Source organism: Erpetoichthys calabaricus, chromosome 1, assembly GCF_900747795.2.
Source record: "Erpetoichthys calabaricus chromosome 1, fErpCal1.3, whole genome shotgun sequence".
Classification (NCBI taxonomy): Eukaryota; Metazoa; Chordata; class Cladistia; order Polypteriformes; family Polypteridae; genus Erpetoichthys; species Erpetoichthys calabaricus.
The window spans coordinates 153186694-153207244 of NC_041394.2; the positions used below are offsets into that span (position 1 = coordinate 153186694).

The 20551-nt window shown below is 37.3% G+C and overlaps 1 protein-coding gene across 1 annotated transcript in view; it reads right to left on the reverse strand.

Annotated features, from left to right (window-relative positions):
* nop53 (NOP53 ribosome biogenesis factor) overlaps positions 1–20551 on the reverse strand; it is a 63714-nt gene that overhangs the window by 14838 nt on the left and 28325 nt on the right. The window contains exons 2-4 of the mRNA XM_028807652.2: positions 18715–18779; positions 6249–6333; positions 5966–6168 (exon numbers count right to left, since the gene is read on the reverse strand). Of these exons, the coding sequence (XP_028663485.2) occupies positions 5966–6168; positions 6249–6333; positions 18715–18779 (353 nt within the window). The remainder of the gene's footprint in view (positions 1–5965; positions 6169–6248; positions 6334–18714; positions 18780–20551) is intronic.

Consider the following 20551-nt stretch of genomic DNA (forward strand, 5'->3'; position numbering starts at 1 on the left):
AGTAGCAACATGCAAAACCCTCTTCATTCACTACTGGTGTCTGTGACACTGACAAGACCAATTGTGTTTTCTTTCTATATATAGCGGTTAGGGAATCTAATTCATAAGCATTAACTTTCATTTGCGTGTCAAAGAAACTTAACCGTGTTTTCCTAGTAAAACTGAATGATACATTTATTACCTAATTAATTAACTGTTTTAATGAGATGAAACAGTGGATGAGCCATTTCTTTTTCCCTTAAACAAGAAGGGGAAAAAAAAATCTCTTAAGCCGATTGAAACTCTGCAAATAGTACAATACTGACAACTCTTCTTAAGGCATAATTATAACCTTTAGTCATAACATTTATAGACTAAAGCCTGGTTTCTACAGCTTTGAAACACTGCAATTAAGATACTTTATTAATATAACATATATTCTAAAGCAAGTTCAGGGATTTGGAGTGGTGGTGGGGGCCACACATGATGGCTCTGCTGCCTCACATCTCCCGAGTGTTGGCTTCAAATACTGGGCCTGGCTCTGTGTGGAGCATGGATGTTCTCTCAGATTCTATGTAGGTTTTTCTATAGGCATTCTGAGTTTTCTCTAACGTCCTTGAGATCTCAATGTTAGGCCATTTGACATCTCTGAATTAGCCCAGTCTGACTGAATGTGCTCCATATTGGACTGATACCTCATGCAGGGTTGGTTCTTGCCGTGAGACCAATAGTGTTGGATCTGTACTAAAATTTTGACTTCAGAATCTATACCAGCTTTTGGACCACAGTAACTGTACCAAAATAGTTCCAAAGCAAGTAATGGGTAACTCTAAAATCACCCCCCTGGTACACAGCATAATTGAGCGCCTTTCTGTTGCACCACTTGCCTTTTCATAGAATGAAAACATTAAATGTGCAATCCCTGAATCAGTTTTAAGGGGGCTTGCTGTCCCTCCATGATGTCCTGATGGTGTTGAGAGGGAAGCTGACGCTTATTTCCAGTACTGAAAGTCACAAAATGCTGGTACTGTACTTTTTTAAAATTAGTTTTTTTTTGGTACATCACTCAACCCTAGTGCCCAATGCTTCCAGTAAATGCTCCTATGATACTGAACTTGATTATGTGGGTTAGATAATGGATGTATTCAAAATTTATTTGTAAGATGCACACTTTACTACTTCAGTGCTTTACTGTTAAGGTCTTACTGTTCTACTACCAAGATGACTTGGGCGCTAAAAGGAGGGAGACTAATTTACAAAGGATCTGCACTTGTGTGATTTTGTTGGTTTTGGGGGCTGGTGATGAAGTGTGTAAAATGATGTTTAGTTTTTGGGAAAAAATGCCAATGGTTTGCATATGTGGGACTAGGGCTGGAATTTGGACTTCTGTTGATTTACTGTGGCCAAACAGAAGCAGAAAGAAAGTTGCAATATTTAATTTGGCTCATAAACTGTTTTTTAAATTTGCCAGGTGTTATTTCAACTAAAAGTAAAAATATTAATATTAATACTGACATGCTTTTTAAAATACTAAATTAAACTATACTAATTGTTTTATTCTCTTGAACATTTAAAGTTAACCTAGTAACAGCATTTACAAGCAAAAAAAATTTACACCCAACCAAAAAAGAATACAGCTTATTTTTAAAGACAGTAAATAGGATATATTAACAGATGTGCAAATGTGAAATATGGTTAGGTGATATGCACGTGCTAAAGACACAGGGGTAATCATGGATAATTTGGAGCAGGCTGCTTCCATTAATAGAACACAAGTGGAAGAGGCAGCAGATGTACAAAGAGAGAGAGAGGAAAAAAAAGAAAAAATGGGGGCCCAGGCTATAACCAATCCTGGCAAACACTAGATAAGACAAGTGCTCATTAAAAGGTCCTTTGGGTTGGAGAGCTGTCATTAATGACATAATTTAAATTTATGGGAAAATTTGCATCACTCACAAAAGATGTGGCCATTCTAACATGGAGGAAATCAGCTGCATGCTTATTTGAACATTTATAGACTACCACTACTCATTTTTCTAGTTGTACAGTGTTAGGTAAGAAATACCCTTATATTTATAATTTTATACTTTAAAAAAATCAAGATGCAAATCAAGAGATAACTTTATGTTGTTAATAAAAATATTTTGTGATATCAAGAGGGTAAAATGTAGTTTACCACGAGTTGGCACACAATGATAATGAGACACAGCACCACACTATAGATAAAAACAACTTATAGGGACAGAACACTAAAGTTGGTTTTAAAAGACTGCTCTTCATCAGGCCAGGTGTATTCCCAGTGAACATAGTGCTTGCTTTAAATGTTCTTTTCAATTCCCAATTTTACTTGGACAAAACACACACAAATAGGCCAAAGGTCATTAGCTGAAAGCAGCTGTTTCATTTTACTTGGGTAACATGACAGAAGGAGAGGGTGCCAGCAGAGCAATTTTGTCTAGTGCTGAATTTAGATAAAATACTCCTACACTGCAATACCCAGGGAAATTAAGAAATTGATTTGGGAAGTGTAATTTGTTGTGGCTAAAACAAACAACCCTGCAAAAAAAAAAAAAAAAAAAAAATGACACCTTGGTGAATTGATGATGCAAATAATGTAAAGGCAGGTGTTTCAGAAAATTTAATACCAGTGCAAATAAATCTCATACTGTGACATGATTTGGACAAAAGCCCACAACTAGGGAGGAAAAAAAAACCCCACCATGAGTCTACTAGACAAGTTGACAGATTAAAATAATGACTCTTGAGCAAGACAACTATTTGACAGAAGTAGAAAATCTTTAGCCTCGAAATCCCTTTTTGCTTAACAACTCTAATTGCAGGCAGCCAGATAATAGAATGATTTTCTTTTATTTATAAATTAATTTGAGCCTATGGTCAAAAGTGGAAGTTTTAAAATGAGGCTTTGCTATTGTCTATGGCAGTGATGAAATTAAAATAAGCACTTCTTAGAATACTAGCCAACAAACTTTAGTGCAGCATAAAGCCAGTATTGAGTTTTAGTTTATCTGTTGTTTTTTTTTTTTGTCTGACAACCATGCAGAGGAACAAATTACAGCTCTACCAAATTAAAAGCAAATCCTAATTACTAATTCTGCTGAAATGTGGTGTGTAAAAAATTGCCAGTTTAGTTGTCTGCTGCAGAGGGAGTGGCATCCATATCATCTCTGTAAGGTTTAATTCTAGAACTCAACACATGGCTTCTGCTGCACACATTTGGGTGGAAACGTAATATTCTAGGCATGTGCAAAATTCTTTGAACAAAGAAAGTGAACTTCAGTTCCAAATAGTTGTTTCGCAAAACTTAATTTTACTTGGGGGCAGGTTTTGAAGCTGTGAATATATGTTGATACATTGCATTGAGGGCTAAGATCATTTAAACGTAATGTCAGCTTGTAAGTATGAGAAGCATTTAATTTTATGTCATATACGTTGCGGATAAATATTTTTGTACATATTTTATTAGTATGCATTTCAAAGAAATGTATTTATTTTAGTATTTTTCTTGTCACTGAACAATAAGCCTACAGAATTTCATTTTGTTAGTAAAAAATGAACAGTTAACAACTATGGTCTAGAGTTTAATTAGAAAAATACCAAATACCACTTTAATATAGGACATAAGGCTATGTCCTATGTTATGCTGGAGCTAACTGTAAAAAGTATTTCTAAAAGGAATAGAGGGAAAAAATAAATAAATCTGTATCAGCCAATCCAGTAAAATGAAATCGGTGATCAATACTGGCGTTAAAAAGACCTGATCGGAGCATCCCTACTAAAAAACAATAATAGTAATGTCCTGCAGTGGCAAACTTAAGAGTCCTGATCACAATCCAACAGAGACATTGTGCCTAGATTTGAAAAAAGGTTGTTCACTGACAAGACCTTTGACATTTGATGAATGAAAGAATGGGGGCAAAACTGCAATGTCCAGATGTCCATAGCTGACCTCTTCATACTGCCTGAAGGCTGCAATAGCTGTCAAAGGTTTTTCTACTAAATACTGGCTTGAAAAGGTTTAATACTCATTCAATTCACTATTTTGTTTTTATATTTTTAATTCATTTAAAGCACTTTGCAGCGATCTGTTTTTACTTTGCTATTAAACACACTTTTTTTTTGGTTGACCAGTGTTAAAAGTCAAAAATAAATCCACTATCTTTCTATGTTGCATAACAAAATGTGAAAACTTCCAAGGGTTTAGTTTTGTTTGCTGTACTATACAGAAACCTATTCTATATTCAACTCAATCCAAATGTCACAGGAATAGTACAAAAAATGAATTTAGAAATTAATACGATAACACACACTATGTGACCTCAGTGCCTCCTGTCTAAACAGTTGTTTCTTTCTAGCTGTCAAACGTCAATCTGACAGCATTCGATTGACTATATACATGAATATAGCAGAACATTAAGATAATTCCTTTAACTTGTTAGCATATAGGGAATAAACAATCTTCCAGTATCTATGTGAAAGCTACATTCTATTTAAATTAAACAAAAATGTTGGTAAATTTAACCTTTAGCATTGACTTAAAAGAGAACGGCTCTTACACAAAAATTATGCTTAGTTAATATGCATACACTGTGTATGTTATCATTACCATTACATAATTGTTACTGTTCATATGATCCTAGTATACTGGATAGCATATAGAAACTTAAAGAAATGTTTTTAGACACTTAAGCCTTAATGGAACATCATAGACAAGAAATTTTCTTTTTTCGTATTATCACACTTTTTTTTTTTTATTTGTTTGCTTTGAAATTCACTAACTTTTAAATGAATGAGTCTTTCTTAGGAATGAGTTATAATAGCTGCTGGAATACTGGTCCTAATACTGGTATCTGCATTTGGAATCATTTCGAACCATTTCTAGTACTTGAATCAAATTTTATTGGTGCATTTCTTAAGTAGTAGTGAAAAATGTATTGCCTTTGTGGCATGTATAAAAATATTTTTAAAAAATCACTAAAGGATTGGTTTGAAAATTAATGAAAAAATTAAGCTTATGTATACACAATATCTGAATCCAACAGTCCTGAGTAGCACTAAATGTCCTGTGCACTCCAACTTACCATACAAATAATGCTCATCAACATAGAATTATGATTTAAAACATTTACTGCAAATATTGTGTAACATTTTTATTGTAACAAACACATTTTTTTAGCTTTATACTTGACACCTCTAACTACTTCTTTCTGAATTCACAGCCTGTTCTATGTATTTCAATTTCAACACACTGCTCTTTAATGTCTTAAAAAAGAATTTAACAACAATAATAAAAGAGCAGCAGTACAAAGCACTCTGGTGATGCACAGAAATATGGGGTGTGGGGGGAAGAGGGGGAACCTGAAAACAGACCGCAAACTGCATAAAGATTTGTATTACATAACTGCGTATGTGGACTGTCACACAGCCTAAGATAACTAAGAGCATTTTACAGTTTCCTCCATGGCCCTGGCCCTCATCATAACCTCAATGGTAGCTTACACAACCAACAGACATCCCCCTTTTATCAAGGATGCATATGGGAAAAGTATAACCCTAGTACATTTATTTAAAATAAAGCCTTGCTTTTTGCCAAAACAGTTCTTTTTGAACTTTTCACATAATAAAAGGCATTCAAGTTAATACCATCTTACTACTGTTGCATACAAATAAAGAGGACAGAATAGTACAAATGTCAATAAACATACAGTTTCTCTATTAGAATAACTGCTGCTGTATTTCAAAAGTAGTATCTAGATTTTCAGTACTTAGAAGTTTGGAGTAGTAAGATAAATGGACAAGTTGTGAATGTCTTTAAAGGTCACCTTGTAGTTCTCTGTAATTCTGTCACACCTCGTTATAGTAAGAAAAATATTCTGGACAGGACTTTATTTTCTACTAGGGAAAACCATTACATCTTCTATCCAATATGCTAAACAGCTTTAAAATGTAACTTGAAGGGCCTCCTTACCCGTGTCACCCCAGAGATCAAAGAAGCTCCTCCCTGGATCATTGCCAGGCAGCTGTTTTCCAGCATTTCTTGTAGGAGAACTCTTGAGCCGTGCTAGTAGTAGCCTTTTTGATCTTGGCACCACTCCTTGGGCTTCTAATTTTTTTGCACGAATAGCAATCCGACGGAGCTTTTTTGCATTGGGTTGCTGGTAAGATAAAATACTGTAGAAAATTTAATGGTAAACCATATGTGAAACTCTATTATATAAAGAGTGACACAACTTAGAAAGAAAAAAGCTCACTCTTTGGGGGCAGGAATCTGAGAAGCAGGTTGCAGGATGAGATCTATCTTCAGTGGTTTGTTCTTTCTCTTGTTCAATCTCAAATCTAGATCAAAAATAAAACAACTCTGTGAAATTCTTTACAACCAAGTTAAGCAACTAATAATGAGCATCAGTTTCTGTGGGAGATAATATAAGCACTGACATGCATTCTTTTAGAATAAGATAGCATTTCATTTGAAAGACATTTTGGCACATTATACATCATAAAACTGCAGTTGCACATCCAAATGACAATATGTTCAACAGTGTAGAAGTGGCAGGATGACTTCAGTCAGACTACTGAATATTTCAGTTAAAACCACAAAGGTTTTAAGGGTGAGAAGCTCAGTCATCCGGGAGGGGCTCAGAGTAGAGCCGCTGCTCCTCCGCATCGAGAGGAGTCAGATGAGGTGGCTTGGGCATCTGATCAGGATGCCTCCTGGACGCCTCCCTGGTGAGGTGTTCCGGGCACGTCCAACGGGGAGGAGGCCCCGGGGAAGACTCAGGACACGCTGGAGGGACTATGTCTCCCGGCTGGCCTGAGAACGCTTTGGGATTCCCCCGGAAGAGCTAGAAGAAGTGGCCGGGGAGAGGGAAGTCTGGGCATCTCTGCTCAAGCTGCTGCCCCCGCGACCCGACCTCGGATAAGCGGAAGAGGATGGATGGATGAAAACCACAGACTGTAATTCTTATATTTACTTCTTAAAATAGGTTTAGGATGTTGATAAGGACATAATGTTTCTCAACTTTTGAAATTTGATACAATTATTCTCCCTGATCTAGATTTAGGTTGTTAGTACAGAACAACTATACTATGTTTAAAAATACAAATCCATTCTTAAGCCCTTCTGATCATGGTCAAGGTTGGAAACAACCCTAGATATGGTATAAATTCACACACTATATGTCCAAAAAAAAAAAAAAAAACACCTGCTCATCTAACATTTCATCTAAGACTGAGAAAATTAATATGAAGTTGGGTTATCCCTCATCCTTTGATGCAATAACAGCCTCTGCTGGTCTGGGGAAGGCTTTCCTCTAGATGCTGGAATGCTGTCATGGAAATTTCATTCCATTCAGCCACAAGAACATTAGTTGGGTCAAAAAGTTACAGGTATACAGTAATCCCTCACTATATCGCGCTTCGCCTTTCGCGGCTTCACTCCATCGCGGATTTTATATGTAAGCATATTTAAATATATATCGCGGATTTTTCGCTGCTTCGCGGGTTTCTGCGGACAATGGGTCTTTTAATTTCTGGTACATGCTTCCTCAGTTGGTTTGCCCAGTTGATTTCATACAAGGGACGCTATTGGCAGATGGCTGAGAAGCTACCCAGCTTACTTTTCTCTTTCTTTTGCGCTGACTGATCGTAGGGGGATTGAGCAGGGGGGCTGTTCGCACACCTAGACGATACGGACGCTCGTCTAAAAATGCTGAAAGATTATCTTCATGTTGTGATCTTTTGTGCAGCTGCTTCCTGAAACGACATGCTGCACGGAGCTTCGCATACTTAAAAGCTCGAAGGGCACGTATTGATTTTTGATTGAAAAACAAACTCTGTCTCACTTTGTCTGCTCCTGACGGAGGAGGTGTGAGCTGCCGCCTTCAACAGCTTTGTGCCTCGGTGCTTCACATACTTAAAAGAAAAACAGCCCTATTGATCTGTTTGCTTTTCTCTCTATCTCTATGACAGTCACTGCTCCTGACAAGCACTCCTTTGAAGAGGAAGATATGTTTGCATTCTTTTAATTGTGAGACGGAACTGTCATCTCTGTCTTGTCATGGAGCACAGTTTAAACTTTTGAAAAAGAGACAAATGTTTGTTTGCAGTGTTTGAATAACGTTCCTGTCTCTCTACAACCTCCTGTGTTTCTGCGCAAATCTGTGACCCAAGCATGACAATATAAAAATAACCATATAAACATATGGTTTCTACTTCGCGGATTTTCTTATTTCGCGGGTGGCTCTGGAACGCAACCCCCACGATGGAGGAGGGATTACTGTATTTAGCTATATCAGGCCTGTCTTACAAACAGCACCCCAATACTTCCCAAAAGGTGCTCAACTGGGTTAAAGGTAAGGACTATGTGAAGGACACTTAAGTTCTTCCATTCCATCCTCAACATACAATTTATCTATAGACTTTGCTTTGTGCAGAGGGTCACTGTTGCCAAAAAGCAGGAAGAATCTAAATTATACTGAAAGTCATTGTATGTTTTACTGTTAAGCATTTACTTTAATGAAACTAGAGGGCCTAGGCTGAACCATGAAAGACAGCCAAATATCATTACTCCTTCTTCTACTTCATAATTTGCAGTTGATATTGTACATTACAACCACCAAACACAGACTTGACCATCAGACTGAAAGACAGTGAAGCCTGATTTAACATTCTCTTTCAAGTGCTCCAGTGCCCAATGGTGGTTAGATTTGTGCTTAATTACTTGGCCCATGACACTGAACATGACTGAACATATGCTTGTTCTCAACTGCTCACCCACGAAAACCCATATTGTTCAACTTTCAAAGAAACAGTTCTTGTGCCAATATTGCTTCCAAAGGCCTGCCACCAACACAGTTCAGACACTTCCACTTAACAGTAAAATCACTTTCAGTTAACTGGCACACCTGCAGCAGTACAGAAATTTGAAATCCTGGTAGGGAGGCATCCATTGATTCTGCCAAATTGGAAGACACTGGGCTCTTTTTCTATGATGACGAAATGGTTGTGTGCGCACGTCTAACACTTGTGTAAGCCAGGGATATAACTTAAATAACCAAATCCACTCATTAGAGGGCATTTCTGGATACTTTTAAGACTACATTGTGTATTATAATCGTTTTTAATTAGCCAATAAAAGATGTCATTTTGCTTGACTTCCAACTACATCCATAATGGCAAAAATGGTAAAACACTCTAGTACTACAGACTTACAAGACAGTGAAATGTACCACTACTACATGGAATTGAAGGCTCAGTGGAAGAAACTGGCAAACCTGGACAGCAACATCTTCTTTTTAACAAAATGCAAAAAGGAAAATCTTATTCCGAAAGGCATCATGATAAGGAACCCAACCATACACACTTATAATACTCGGTTTGCTAAGCAACTTTGTTCTAGGACATCTATGAAGATCAGAATCTATCTAATCAAAATTTTCTTTAACATTGAGAAAAACACACATGGAGAGATCCAAGACCTCATCCTGTTCCTTGAAAATGATAGGCAGGATATGGTAAACGAGCAACATCGATATTATAAAAGACTCCAGAAACTTCTTATTGTCAACAAAAAGAAAAAGCCTTCATAGATTGAGAAAAAGCTGGACACTTAATAGCAAAAAACAAACAGCAACAGACCTGCATCGTTAATCTCTCCTCATATACACCAAATGAACCAAAGATTTCAGTACTTACAAAGGGACTCTCATATTGTCCTGCAAAGCCCATTGACAAAAATCAGACTCTGCAGTCTGCAGAAAACTCAGACTTCAAGAATGTTTCCGCAAGAAAAAAAATGGTGACACAAAGGAACCAACAACAAGCTGTTACAACAACCCACTAATAAATCTACATGGGACACCAGAACCTGGCAGAAACTCCACTCTGGACAATTATATAGATTGCTTCCAACAGAGAGTCAAAACAGGGATCCTAAACAGGCAGCAATATCAGATAGAAAACATTACTATTGATGAGTGGAGAACCATACATTCACTAAGGGAAAATACAGAGATCATTATCAAACCAGCAGACAAAGGGGGTGCCTTAGTTATCATGAACACGTGATTATATACAGAAGGCACAAAGACAATTGTCCAATACTATGCATTATTACAAACTACAGGAAGACCCCACAGATGTCTGCAAGAAGAAAAAAAAAAAAAGAGTAAGTAGCTTTCCTCTTGACATCAGGGATCGTGCAAGTAGTTTAATTCCTGAGAACCCCAAAATGGGTCACTTCTACATGCTTCCTAAAATCCACAAAGATGGGAACCCAGGAAGGCCCACAATCACAGGAATTGGTTCCCTTACAGAAAATGTTTCAGGATGGGTGAAGCACGTCCTTAAACTCCTCGCCCGAAATACAACCAGCTACACCACTGACTTCCTAAAAATACTGTCTGCTATAGGCAGAGAACCTTACTAGTCACAATGGATGTTGAGGCATTTTACACATACACAAACATCTCCCATGATGACGGAATATTGGAATGTGAAACGTACCTTAAACAACATTATTTAACCGCAGAGTTAGTTAAACAAATGATAAAATTCACTCTAACACACAATTTATGCTCATTTGGATAAGACTTCTACTTGCAACAAAAGGGGATTGCAATGGGCTGTTGGTTTGCACCTCACTATGCAAACCGATTTATGGCAAATTTGGAGGAAGTCTTAAAACCAATGTATCTCCATTACATAGATGACATCTTCATAACCTGGACTGCCAGCAGAAGGACCTCCTCCATTTTCATAACGAATATAATTCTTCCCACTCCAACATAAAGCTGAAGCTAATTACTCAAAAACTCAAAAACAGAAGTTAGCTTCCTTGACACCATGGTTCAACTGAAAGATAAAACCCTTGTAACTTCAGTTTTTCACAAACCGACGGACAGACTGAACTACCTGAGAAGTGACAGATTCAACCCAAGCATATAAGGTGCTCAATTATTTTCAGCCAAGCAATACGTTACAACCATATTTGTTCAGACCCGACAGACCAGGATAAATAACTGCAGGAGCTTAGACAAGATTTCTTCAGACAAGGTTATACCACCAAAATAACAGAAGAAGAAGAGCTACTGCCATACCCAGAAACAAACTTCTGGAATATAAAACAAAGACAACAAGAACTGCATCTCCCTTGTTGTCACCTATAACCCACATCTTGAAGCACTTTGAAAAATTATAAAAGAACTTCAGCCAATGCTAAATAATGATGAAATGCTGAAAAATGTATTTCCAGAACCACCCCTTCTGGCATACAGACACCATCCAAACCTGCAGTAAATAATTGTCCAAAGCTCCCTAGGTGAACCAACAGAAAATGGCACATCTCCCTGCCTACAGAAAAGATGTAAAACATGTCCTTACAGTTATGATACAGACTGTGTAGTTATACCACACTGCTGACTAGAACATTGCATAAAAGGATTGTTTTCTTGCAGATCATCTAATGCGGTCTATCTAATTCTCTGTATGAAATGTCCCAACACTGCACTCTATGTGGGAGAAACTGGACAAACACTCTGCTAAAGAATGAACTTATTAATAACCAACCAACCAACCAACCAACCAACCAACCAACCTACCTACCTACCTCTACCTACCTACCTACCTACCTACCTACCTACCTACCTACCTACCTACCTACCTACCTACCTACCTATACCTACCTAGGTTCCACATTAATCATAGCAACAAAGATGTTCCTGTAGCAACTCATGGACACTGAGAGAAGGTCTTTAAAGTCACAGTACTTATGGGAAACCTCAGAACAAAGCAAGATAGAATAGAATGGGAAGTTAAACTTGTGCTAAAATTTAACACATTACAATATGGTTTAAATAGAGACATGAGTTTAATGGCCAGATATGAGGATTGTTTGCATCTGTCAGACTGACCCAGACAACATGATCCACAGTGTATGGAAAAAACTCAAGAAAAACTTCAAAAGACACTATTGGACAGTTGTCTTATCAAAAGAGCTTGACTATAGATTTTTCTCCTTTCTTGCTAAATGAATCTTAGCCTGGAGAGGTTTATTAATTGTCTACATCTAAGATGTCTCACTTAAAGGTTTTCCCATGCTGCATCTGTTCTAGTGTCTATATAAATACAGGGAACTCCAGTTTCTGTATTACATCTTGCCTAAAGAAGGGGCCTGAGTTGCCTCAAAAACTTGTATATTGTAATCTTTTTAGTTAGCCAATAAAAGGTGACATTTTGTTTGACTTCTCACTACATCCATAAAGGCTAACACAGTACAACACTGTAGTATTACATTCTATAATATACTGTATGTGACAAATTAACTTTTCCATATATGAGTATTGCCCTGTAGCTGAAAGGAGAGGATGTTTAGATAATCTTCACCTTGTATGATCATTAAAAATTTAAAATTTACAACTGTTATTATAAAGATTATAAAGATAAAGCCCTTTTTTTCTTTTAATGTAACTAAGTTAACCAAACAATACAGAAAAAAATTAAAGTAAAGCAAAATATTTGGAGTTTGGGATGCTAGTTCAGTGTTGCAGTTGGAAGCACTTTGTCAAGGACTGGACTGAACTAAGCCAATTCTCTCCTTTTCTCCTTTATAGCAAAATTCTAATACAGGTGACCAGAATATTTCTATTTCGTTACATTTCATGATTAAAGGAAGTGAATATACTAAAGATAATGCAAGTTATCCAATCAAAAATACAAATAAGCTGATCCTGGATGTAATTTGCAATTAACAGATTTGTAAAAAACTTCAACATTACATAGGATGTAATGTAATGCCAAAATTATTAGTGCAGAGAAAAAAAAAACACAACCATTGATTTACATTCAAATTTTTGTTTTTACCTTCAAATAAAGTTATAAAAATGCACACACAAAACACAATGACATCAAAATTATATTCCAATAGTTAAATAGGATCTGATCACCCTAGTATATAATACACATGTGATGTATACTCGTATTTATTATAGTTATTGCCTGATGTTGGCAAAGTCATCTACCCATTTTCTAAAGCTTGAAAATTTTCAGGAAATTATTTTTTGGGTTAATATCTTTAAATACTGTTGAAATAACTACTTACACTGTCTTAAAAGGAGAAATATCAAAGTTTTTCCAAATATATTATATAATACATTTCTACAAAGATAATGAATCATATACTGTATGGGATATCGGCTAGAGCAGAATCTTAAATCATTCACTCAATAAGCAATATGAAAATGAGATACATGTATGCAAACAAGTTTGCTCTCCAAGATGTTTCTCAGACTACAGTGCCCTCCATAATGTTTGGGATAGAGACACACTTTCCCTTGATTTATCCCTCCACAATTGAAAATTACAAATCAAATATTTCTGGTGTGATTAAACTATACATTGCAGACTTTCACTTAAGGGTATTTGCATACATTTCGGTTACACCGTGCAGAAATGCCAACACTTTTATACATGGTCTCCCACTTCAGGGCACCATAATGTTTGGGAAAATTGGTGTCACAAATGTGTGTGATTACTCAGGTGATGTTTCATTGCTTCATTAATGCATGCATAAGATACCTAGGCTCGCATTTACCTACAAATTACCTTTGAAGTCTGTAGTTGCCATCGTTCAACATGAGGACAAGAGCTGTGTCAATAAAAGTCAAAGAAATGATTATGAGGCAGAAAAACAAGAATAAATTATTTTACCTACTGTAGGTGCTGTGCAAGCAGTAGCCTTTTTATAGAAGCTCTGTATTTTTCACTATTTTTCTTGTTGTTTCTGGAATTATTTACTAGTTACTAGTCTTATTTAAAGTTGGTATTGATCTGGCTTGTGGCTTGTCAATGACACTAGCCACTCAAAAATCGGATAAATGGATTTTAAATTTACAGACGAATTGCAATGCACGCAAATCCAGGCGCCAGTAAACTAGATGCGAACTTGCAAGGAGTAGCAAAGAGGACCCAAAGGCTGCTTTATGTCTGTAACACCTGGAACCATAAGAGACACTGAGAAAAATAAAAGTGGAGTATATTAAATACCCATGTAATCAGCTACTAGCCCTGTGATCGTGAATCACTATACTGAAGGAATTTGTCCACAGATGGAGAGGGGGATGTGCCAGCGCAAGAGTAAAAGGAAGGCAAAAAGGTTTTAGATCTGGTCTACCATCCATTGTAAGGAGCAATATTTGATCACTGTCAAATTAGATGGATGAACCAGCTGCACGTATAGGGAGTCATGGAGCATTCAAGTACAGTGGCATTTTGTGCTTTACGGAGAGCTGGCTTAAACCTGATATACCTGACACTGTTTTTATGTTGAACGGATTTCATCTTATTTGAGCAAATGGAGACCCAGGGCAGTGTGTAAAAAAGACCAGAGGGGGACTGGTCATCTATATGAATGAGGAATGGTGTAAAAGGGAGCATATTACAGTTTAAACTAAAGTTTGTAATTCAGACATTGAAATTCTGGCTGTCAGAATTCACGCACGTGGGACTTGGCAACAGAAATGATTAATTCTGTCACTTACACTTTAAGGATGACTCACTTCGACCCTGCTGTTATAATATGGGTTGACATGAAATGTGTGAAATTGGAAGGAGCAATGACACATTTCTATCAATTTGTGACTTGTTCCACTCAAGGAAATAACAAGCTGGACCTGCTATATTTAATTGTTAAAGATGTCTTTAAATGTAAACTACTGGCACCTTCAGGAAGATTTGACCACAACCTTGTTACTCTCAGAGACAGTACCTTGCTTTCCTAACAACAGGCTCTAGATTACTAAGGACCTAAAAAGGTCCATGTCAGGTCAGGTTGGGGAGCATGCACTGGTATCACACCCACCACATGACAAAACAGCTCGGGATCCTGGTCGGCAAACCCCCAGGCAGACACGCAGTCCAGTTACACCCTTCAGAAATGGCCATCTAGGTGTTAAGTGGGTGTTCCCTTGGCCTGGTCCAGCCGCTCAGGTCCTTGGTAATGAGGATCCTCCAAGCTAGATCACTCTCAGGGAATCGTGCCACATGTCCATAGAGCTGTAACTGACGCTCCCTCGCAATGCAGGTAATGTGCCTTATTTGGGACTCCATGAGCAACCACTCATTCGATACAAAGTCAAACCAGTGGAAGGTCCCCTGAATGATAAAAAGGGAGCATTCAAACCTGGTAACAAAGACGCTCTGAAGGACATACAGTGTGTGCTAAAGAAAAAGCTAAGTGAAAGAAAGGAAACTTACAAATTTCAAATACAAAACAAACTTGCTCACAATAACACAAAGCGTGTCTGGAATGGACTGGGCATTATTACTGGACTCTAGCAATCTAGAACATGTGCCATAAGGAGATAAGGACAAAGTTAACAGCTTGAACCAATTTTTTAATAGTTTCTCTCCCACTGCCACATTCTTCCAATGACCACTCTCTCCACACCATCCCTACTACATCAACAACTCCTACAATGCCACATGAAATAGCCAGTGATACGTTCACCTCTGACCATTAGTGTGGGCTATCCATAACTGAAGACCAAGTAAGGAGACAACTGAGAAAGCTACACATAGGAAAAGCTGCAGGACCAGATGGAGTCAGTCCTTGAGTTCTTAAGGTCTGTGCTGACCAACTTTGTGGTATCCTCTGTCACCTGTTCAGTCTGTCAACTAAGGCATCATACAGTGTCGCTGCTGTGGAAAATCATCCAGTATTGTTCCTGTTCTAAAGAAGGCAGGCACCTCTTCGCCTAATGACTACATATCAGTGGCACTTACGTCTCACATCATGAAGATTGGCCCTGGATTATTTGAGTCCTCTTGTGGTAGACCACCTGGTCCCACTCCTATATGTCTATTATAGAAAGATAGGAGTGGGGGATATTATTATCTATCTGCTCCAGAAGTCTTATTTTCACCTGGACAAAGCTGGCAGCACCATGAGGATTATGTTTTTGATTTCTCCAGTGTCTTCAAAACCATCCAGCCATTCCCGTTAAGGGGTAACCTTAGAGAAATGCAGGTGGACGAGTCTATGGTGTCCTGGATAATGAACTACCTGTTGGGCAGACTGCAGTTTGAGAGACTCAAGGACTGTGTATGTGATATGGCCATGTCACCTTTCCTTTTCACTCCGTACACCTAGAAATATAACACCAGGTCATGTCACTTCCAGAAATTCTCAGAAGATTCTGCTCCTATAGAGTGTATTGATAAAGAGGAAGAGACAAAGTATAGGAGTTAAGTGAAGAACTTTGATTCTTGGTGAAAAGAAAATTGTCTGCATCTTAACATCAGCAAAACCCAGGAACTGGTTATTGACTTTCACTGCACCGAAGAGCCTCAATGTCCAGTCACTATTGAAGAAGTGAAAGCAGAGGTGATACACTCCTACAAGTACTTGGGGGTCCACATTAATGACAAGCTGGACTGGTTTCAGAACACGAAGAAACTATATAAGGGTAGAGCAGGCTATTTTTCCTTAAGAGACTGTGTTCCTTTAATGTGGGAAGAGACATCCTTCACATCTTCTATAACTCTGTAATGGCCAGTGCGATTTTCTACACTTTGGTGTACTATGCCAGTAACATCACTTCAAGAGAGGCACACCAATTCAACAAGCTAATTAAAAGGGCAAGCTCAGTTATAAGACACACTCTGGACCCCACACCAATTCAACAAGCTAATTAAAAGGGCAACCTCAGTTATAGGACACACTCTGGATCCCATGTAGTAGCAAAGGAGAGAATGAAAACAAAATTGAGTGCAATTGTGAACAAGGCTGCTCATCCTCTCTCTGACACACTGAGTAATTTCAACCAACAAATTACTCAGCAGAAGTGTGTCAAGAAATGCTACTGGGGCTTCTTTATACCAACAGCAATATGTCTCCATAATGCCTCACAGTGACTGTCAGTTTTTTTCTTTTTAATTTTCTTGCTTTGTAGTTATTCTGGTGTGTGAATATATTTATTTTCTTTCTTACTTACTTATTATCTACCTATTTATATATTTATTTAAACAGCTTCAGTAAAAAAGCCAAATTTCTAACTTGGGATAAATTAAGTTCTATTTAATTTAATCTAAGAAACAACTACTGCATAATTAAAATGGTAATTCATATATATAATTACAAGTTCAGAATTAGGAATATCTAGCTGGTACACTGGGGGGAAAAAAACTGTATAAAAATAGTAAATGTATATTTTAACAACAAAAAAGCCGTGGTGCAATTAATGATTAAAATGTTTCAAAAGTTTAACTGCATGTATATTTAAACTTAAGCAGTGTTTATCTGCTAATGTGAGATAAAATATATAATTTTTTGTTAGTGAAAGCTACTTTTATAATTAAGCTTTGTTTCTAATAAATACATTGCAGAAGAAATTAAACAATATCACAGCTTGTAATTATTTATTTTAGTATTTTACTTTATTTAGTATTTTTATGACCACTGAACAATAAGCCTACAGAATTTCATTTTTCAATAAAAATTGAAAAGACCTATGTACACCTGTGGTCTACAGTTTAATTATGCTCTATATTAAAGTTAACACTTTAATACAGAACATAAGGCTTTTCTATATCTGGTTATGTTAAAAAAAACCAGTACCGGAATGGGTCAATCCAGTATCTTGGTGCCAGTGATGCGCATCAGCCCTAAAAAAAAAACGATCAGAGCATATATACTGTATTATGATCTGTAATTAGCTTGTTACGAAGTCAACAGCATGGTCTTTCCCTATATATAAAAAATAGAGAGAGATAGAGTGTTTATCAACTGGCAGACATAGGTAGATGTCAGCATGGCAGACAAAGGTGCTGAACACAATAAATACAATGGAAACTCAATGATATAAATAAGAAACATAAAACAAAAATGATTTTTAAAAAGTGTTATCTATGCCGACTAATTCTTTCAGGCACACCTGTTCATGAGATTGTTACATTTGGCGGGGGGTGGGTACTGTTTCTTTCACTGACATTTCATAATATTCTTGTGGGAAAATGTTTCATGGTCCATACATAATGGAAATAAAGAAGTTTATGATATAACAAAAGTCCATAGTGACTGTCTCTTAAAAAAACTAGAAAAGACATGAAAAACATCCATGGAGGAAAAAAAAGCACATTTCCTGTACTGTATCTCATAATTCATGACTGTTATTCAGTCACTTCCTAAAAATGTGTTAAAATTGATTTTTTTGCAAAAAATATTGATATTTACTTATTTAATAAAGAAATTAAAACCATGCACATAAACAGGAAATCTGAAGACTCATGGGAAGGACTTGAATTGAAAGCAGGACTCTTGATCAACAAATGAATGGGAGAGATGTTACTTGCATGGGCTGTCTTAACAGCATTATAAGTCCCCAGGCAAAGTAATGCGCTGGTGCCCCTGTTTTGATAGCAAAACAGAAACATACCGTAGGCGAACAGAAACATACCATATGGTGTTAACACCCATACGCTAAAACAACCATGTGCATGAGTCCTTAGAATTCTAATTTATGGGCATGCTTTACTTACACCAAAGCTTTAAAAATGCATTATTTTTAATCTCTCAGCAATTATAGAGTGTTTCCTGTTAACAATAATAAAGGTGGTCCTGAAAAAACAAGGTTGCATATTAAAAATAACACAAAAACAGACAATTACAGAAACAGCCTTTTGTCAGCTACTCAGTGGTTGTTCAGAAGGTTATTAGTGCTTTACCTTTCTTTTCATCTCCAGTGTCTAGGAAGAACAAGCTGTCATCTGGCTTTTCTGATAGTATGCCTCTGTGGAAAAAGAGAGAAAAAAGCACAACGGTTAACAGGAGAAGAGCACACAAATCTGTACTGCTCACTGCAGTGCTAGACAGGCTGCAAATATAACATTCTTTAATTAAAAGAATTAAATTAAAATTCTGCAAATCAGAAAACCTTTCGTAAGTCATGGCCTGTTAACTAACAGGATATTCGGCTACTCTTTTATAGTACAAAACTGCTTTTGCCCTAGACACTGATACAAAGATATTGGATATTTCAATATATGTTATTTGTTTTTTACAGAAGACATAAGACACAAACAGTTATGCATTTTTTACACAAGCACTGAAAATTAGGATGTAGGCAGACGTTTTGAAGTCCAGACACTAGCTTGAGTTGGTGTTAGTCACAGAAAATGTAAAAGACAAGCATGATAGGAAAAGTTGCACATAGCATAATTGAGTGAAAATCAATAAAGGCCTTCAGACTAACTTTCTTCAATTTGCTTCATACTTTAAACAGTGGTGGCTCTGAGACTAAGGATCTGTGCCAGCAATCACAAGGTTGCCAGTTCGAATCCCATAAACACCAGATGTTACTGTACCCCATTGGGCCCTCAGCCTGCAATTTCTTTGTCCTGGGTATAACATGAATCTGCATCCAGCCCTATAACTAGGTCCACCAACTTGCAGGGAAAACTTGGGGGTTGGTGGTAGGATTGGCACTCCAACCACCGTAAAAAGACCTCACACTGTTTCAATGTGGTGCTGAGGTGTCACCCGCTGCACTTGGATCTCAATCCTGGTGGTTCATCGTGTGGTGGGTGTGGCAGTGTACTATCAGCGCATGCTCTCGAAACTCCTCCTCATCCTACTTTAAGTCAGTGTTTCCCAACCTTTTTTTCCCATGATGGCACACTTTCTGTAACCAAAAACATCCCAAGGCACACCACTATTTCACTAACCACAAACTTGTTATATCTCATACATGTGCTCAACTGTCCAAAGGGGCGGGACAAGAGAAGCAGCTCCAGGATCAGCATTCGCAGACACAGCACTTAGTGAGCACTTTCCCAGCTGCTTCATTCCTTTGCCTGCCACTCTCTGCTTCAGAGGCAACTTGTACTGTATGCCAACTGTCCATTGGCCCTGTGAGACTTATTGGTGATTACACACCAGGGCAGATGGATTCTAGCAGCTAGGAGTCACATCCAAAATGCTCTAAGTGCTATGTCTGCAACATAGTAATTGCAAAGCTGCTTTTATGCCAGCTTTTCCAGGTAGTCCTGTCCTCCTCAGACAGGTGTCGACCTCCTGCAGAGGTTGTCCCTCTCAGGTTCAGACCCAAACGCGCTACTCTGCTATTTCCACAGCATACCACTGCACAAAATGCTGCTTTAAGGAAATAATGTTTTTGTGCTCAAAAACTAGGTGCCAGATTTTAGGCTTCATTCTTCATCAGTGTGTGAAATAAGGAGGTGCGGCCCTAATTTCATTGAAAAATGAGCACTACTGAAAAAATGACAATATTCTATAATTCTGTTCTTTTAAACTGTTAATGCTAGATACATGAAACTTCCAGGGTTTGTTATTTAATAGTAGATGTCTTTAACTTTTAAAATAGTTGATCCATAATTGTATGTTTGTCAATATATAGCTTGCTAAAATTGTATAAAGAAATTCTTTTGTGCTGTAGAGCAACTTTGGTCCTCTATATTACATGTTACAGTTCTTCTTTAGTAACTAGGGCCCGGTCTGAAAGAAATCAAACTTTCTGATTTATGAGGTGTTAAATATAGCAAT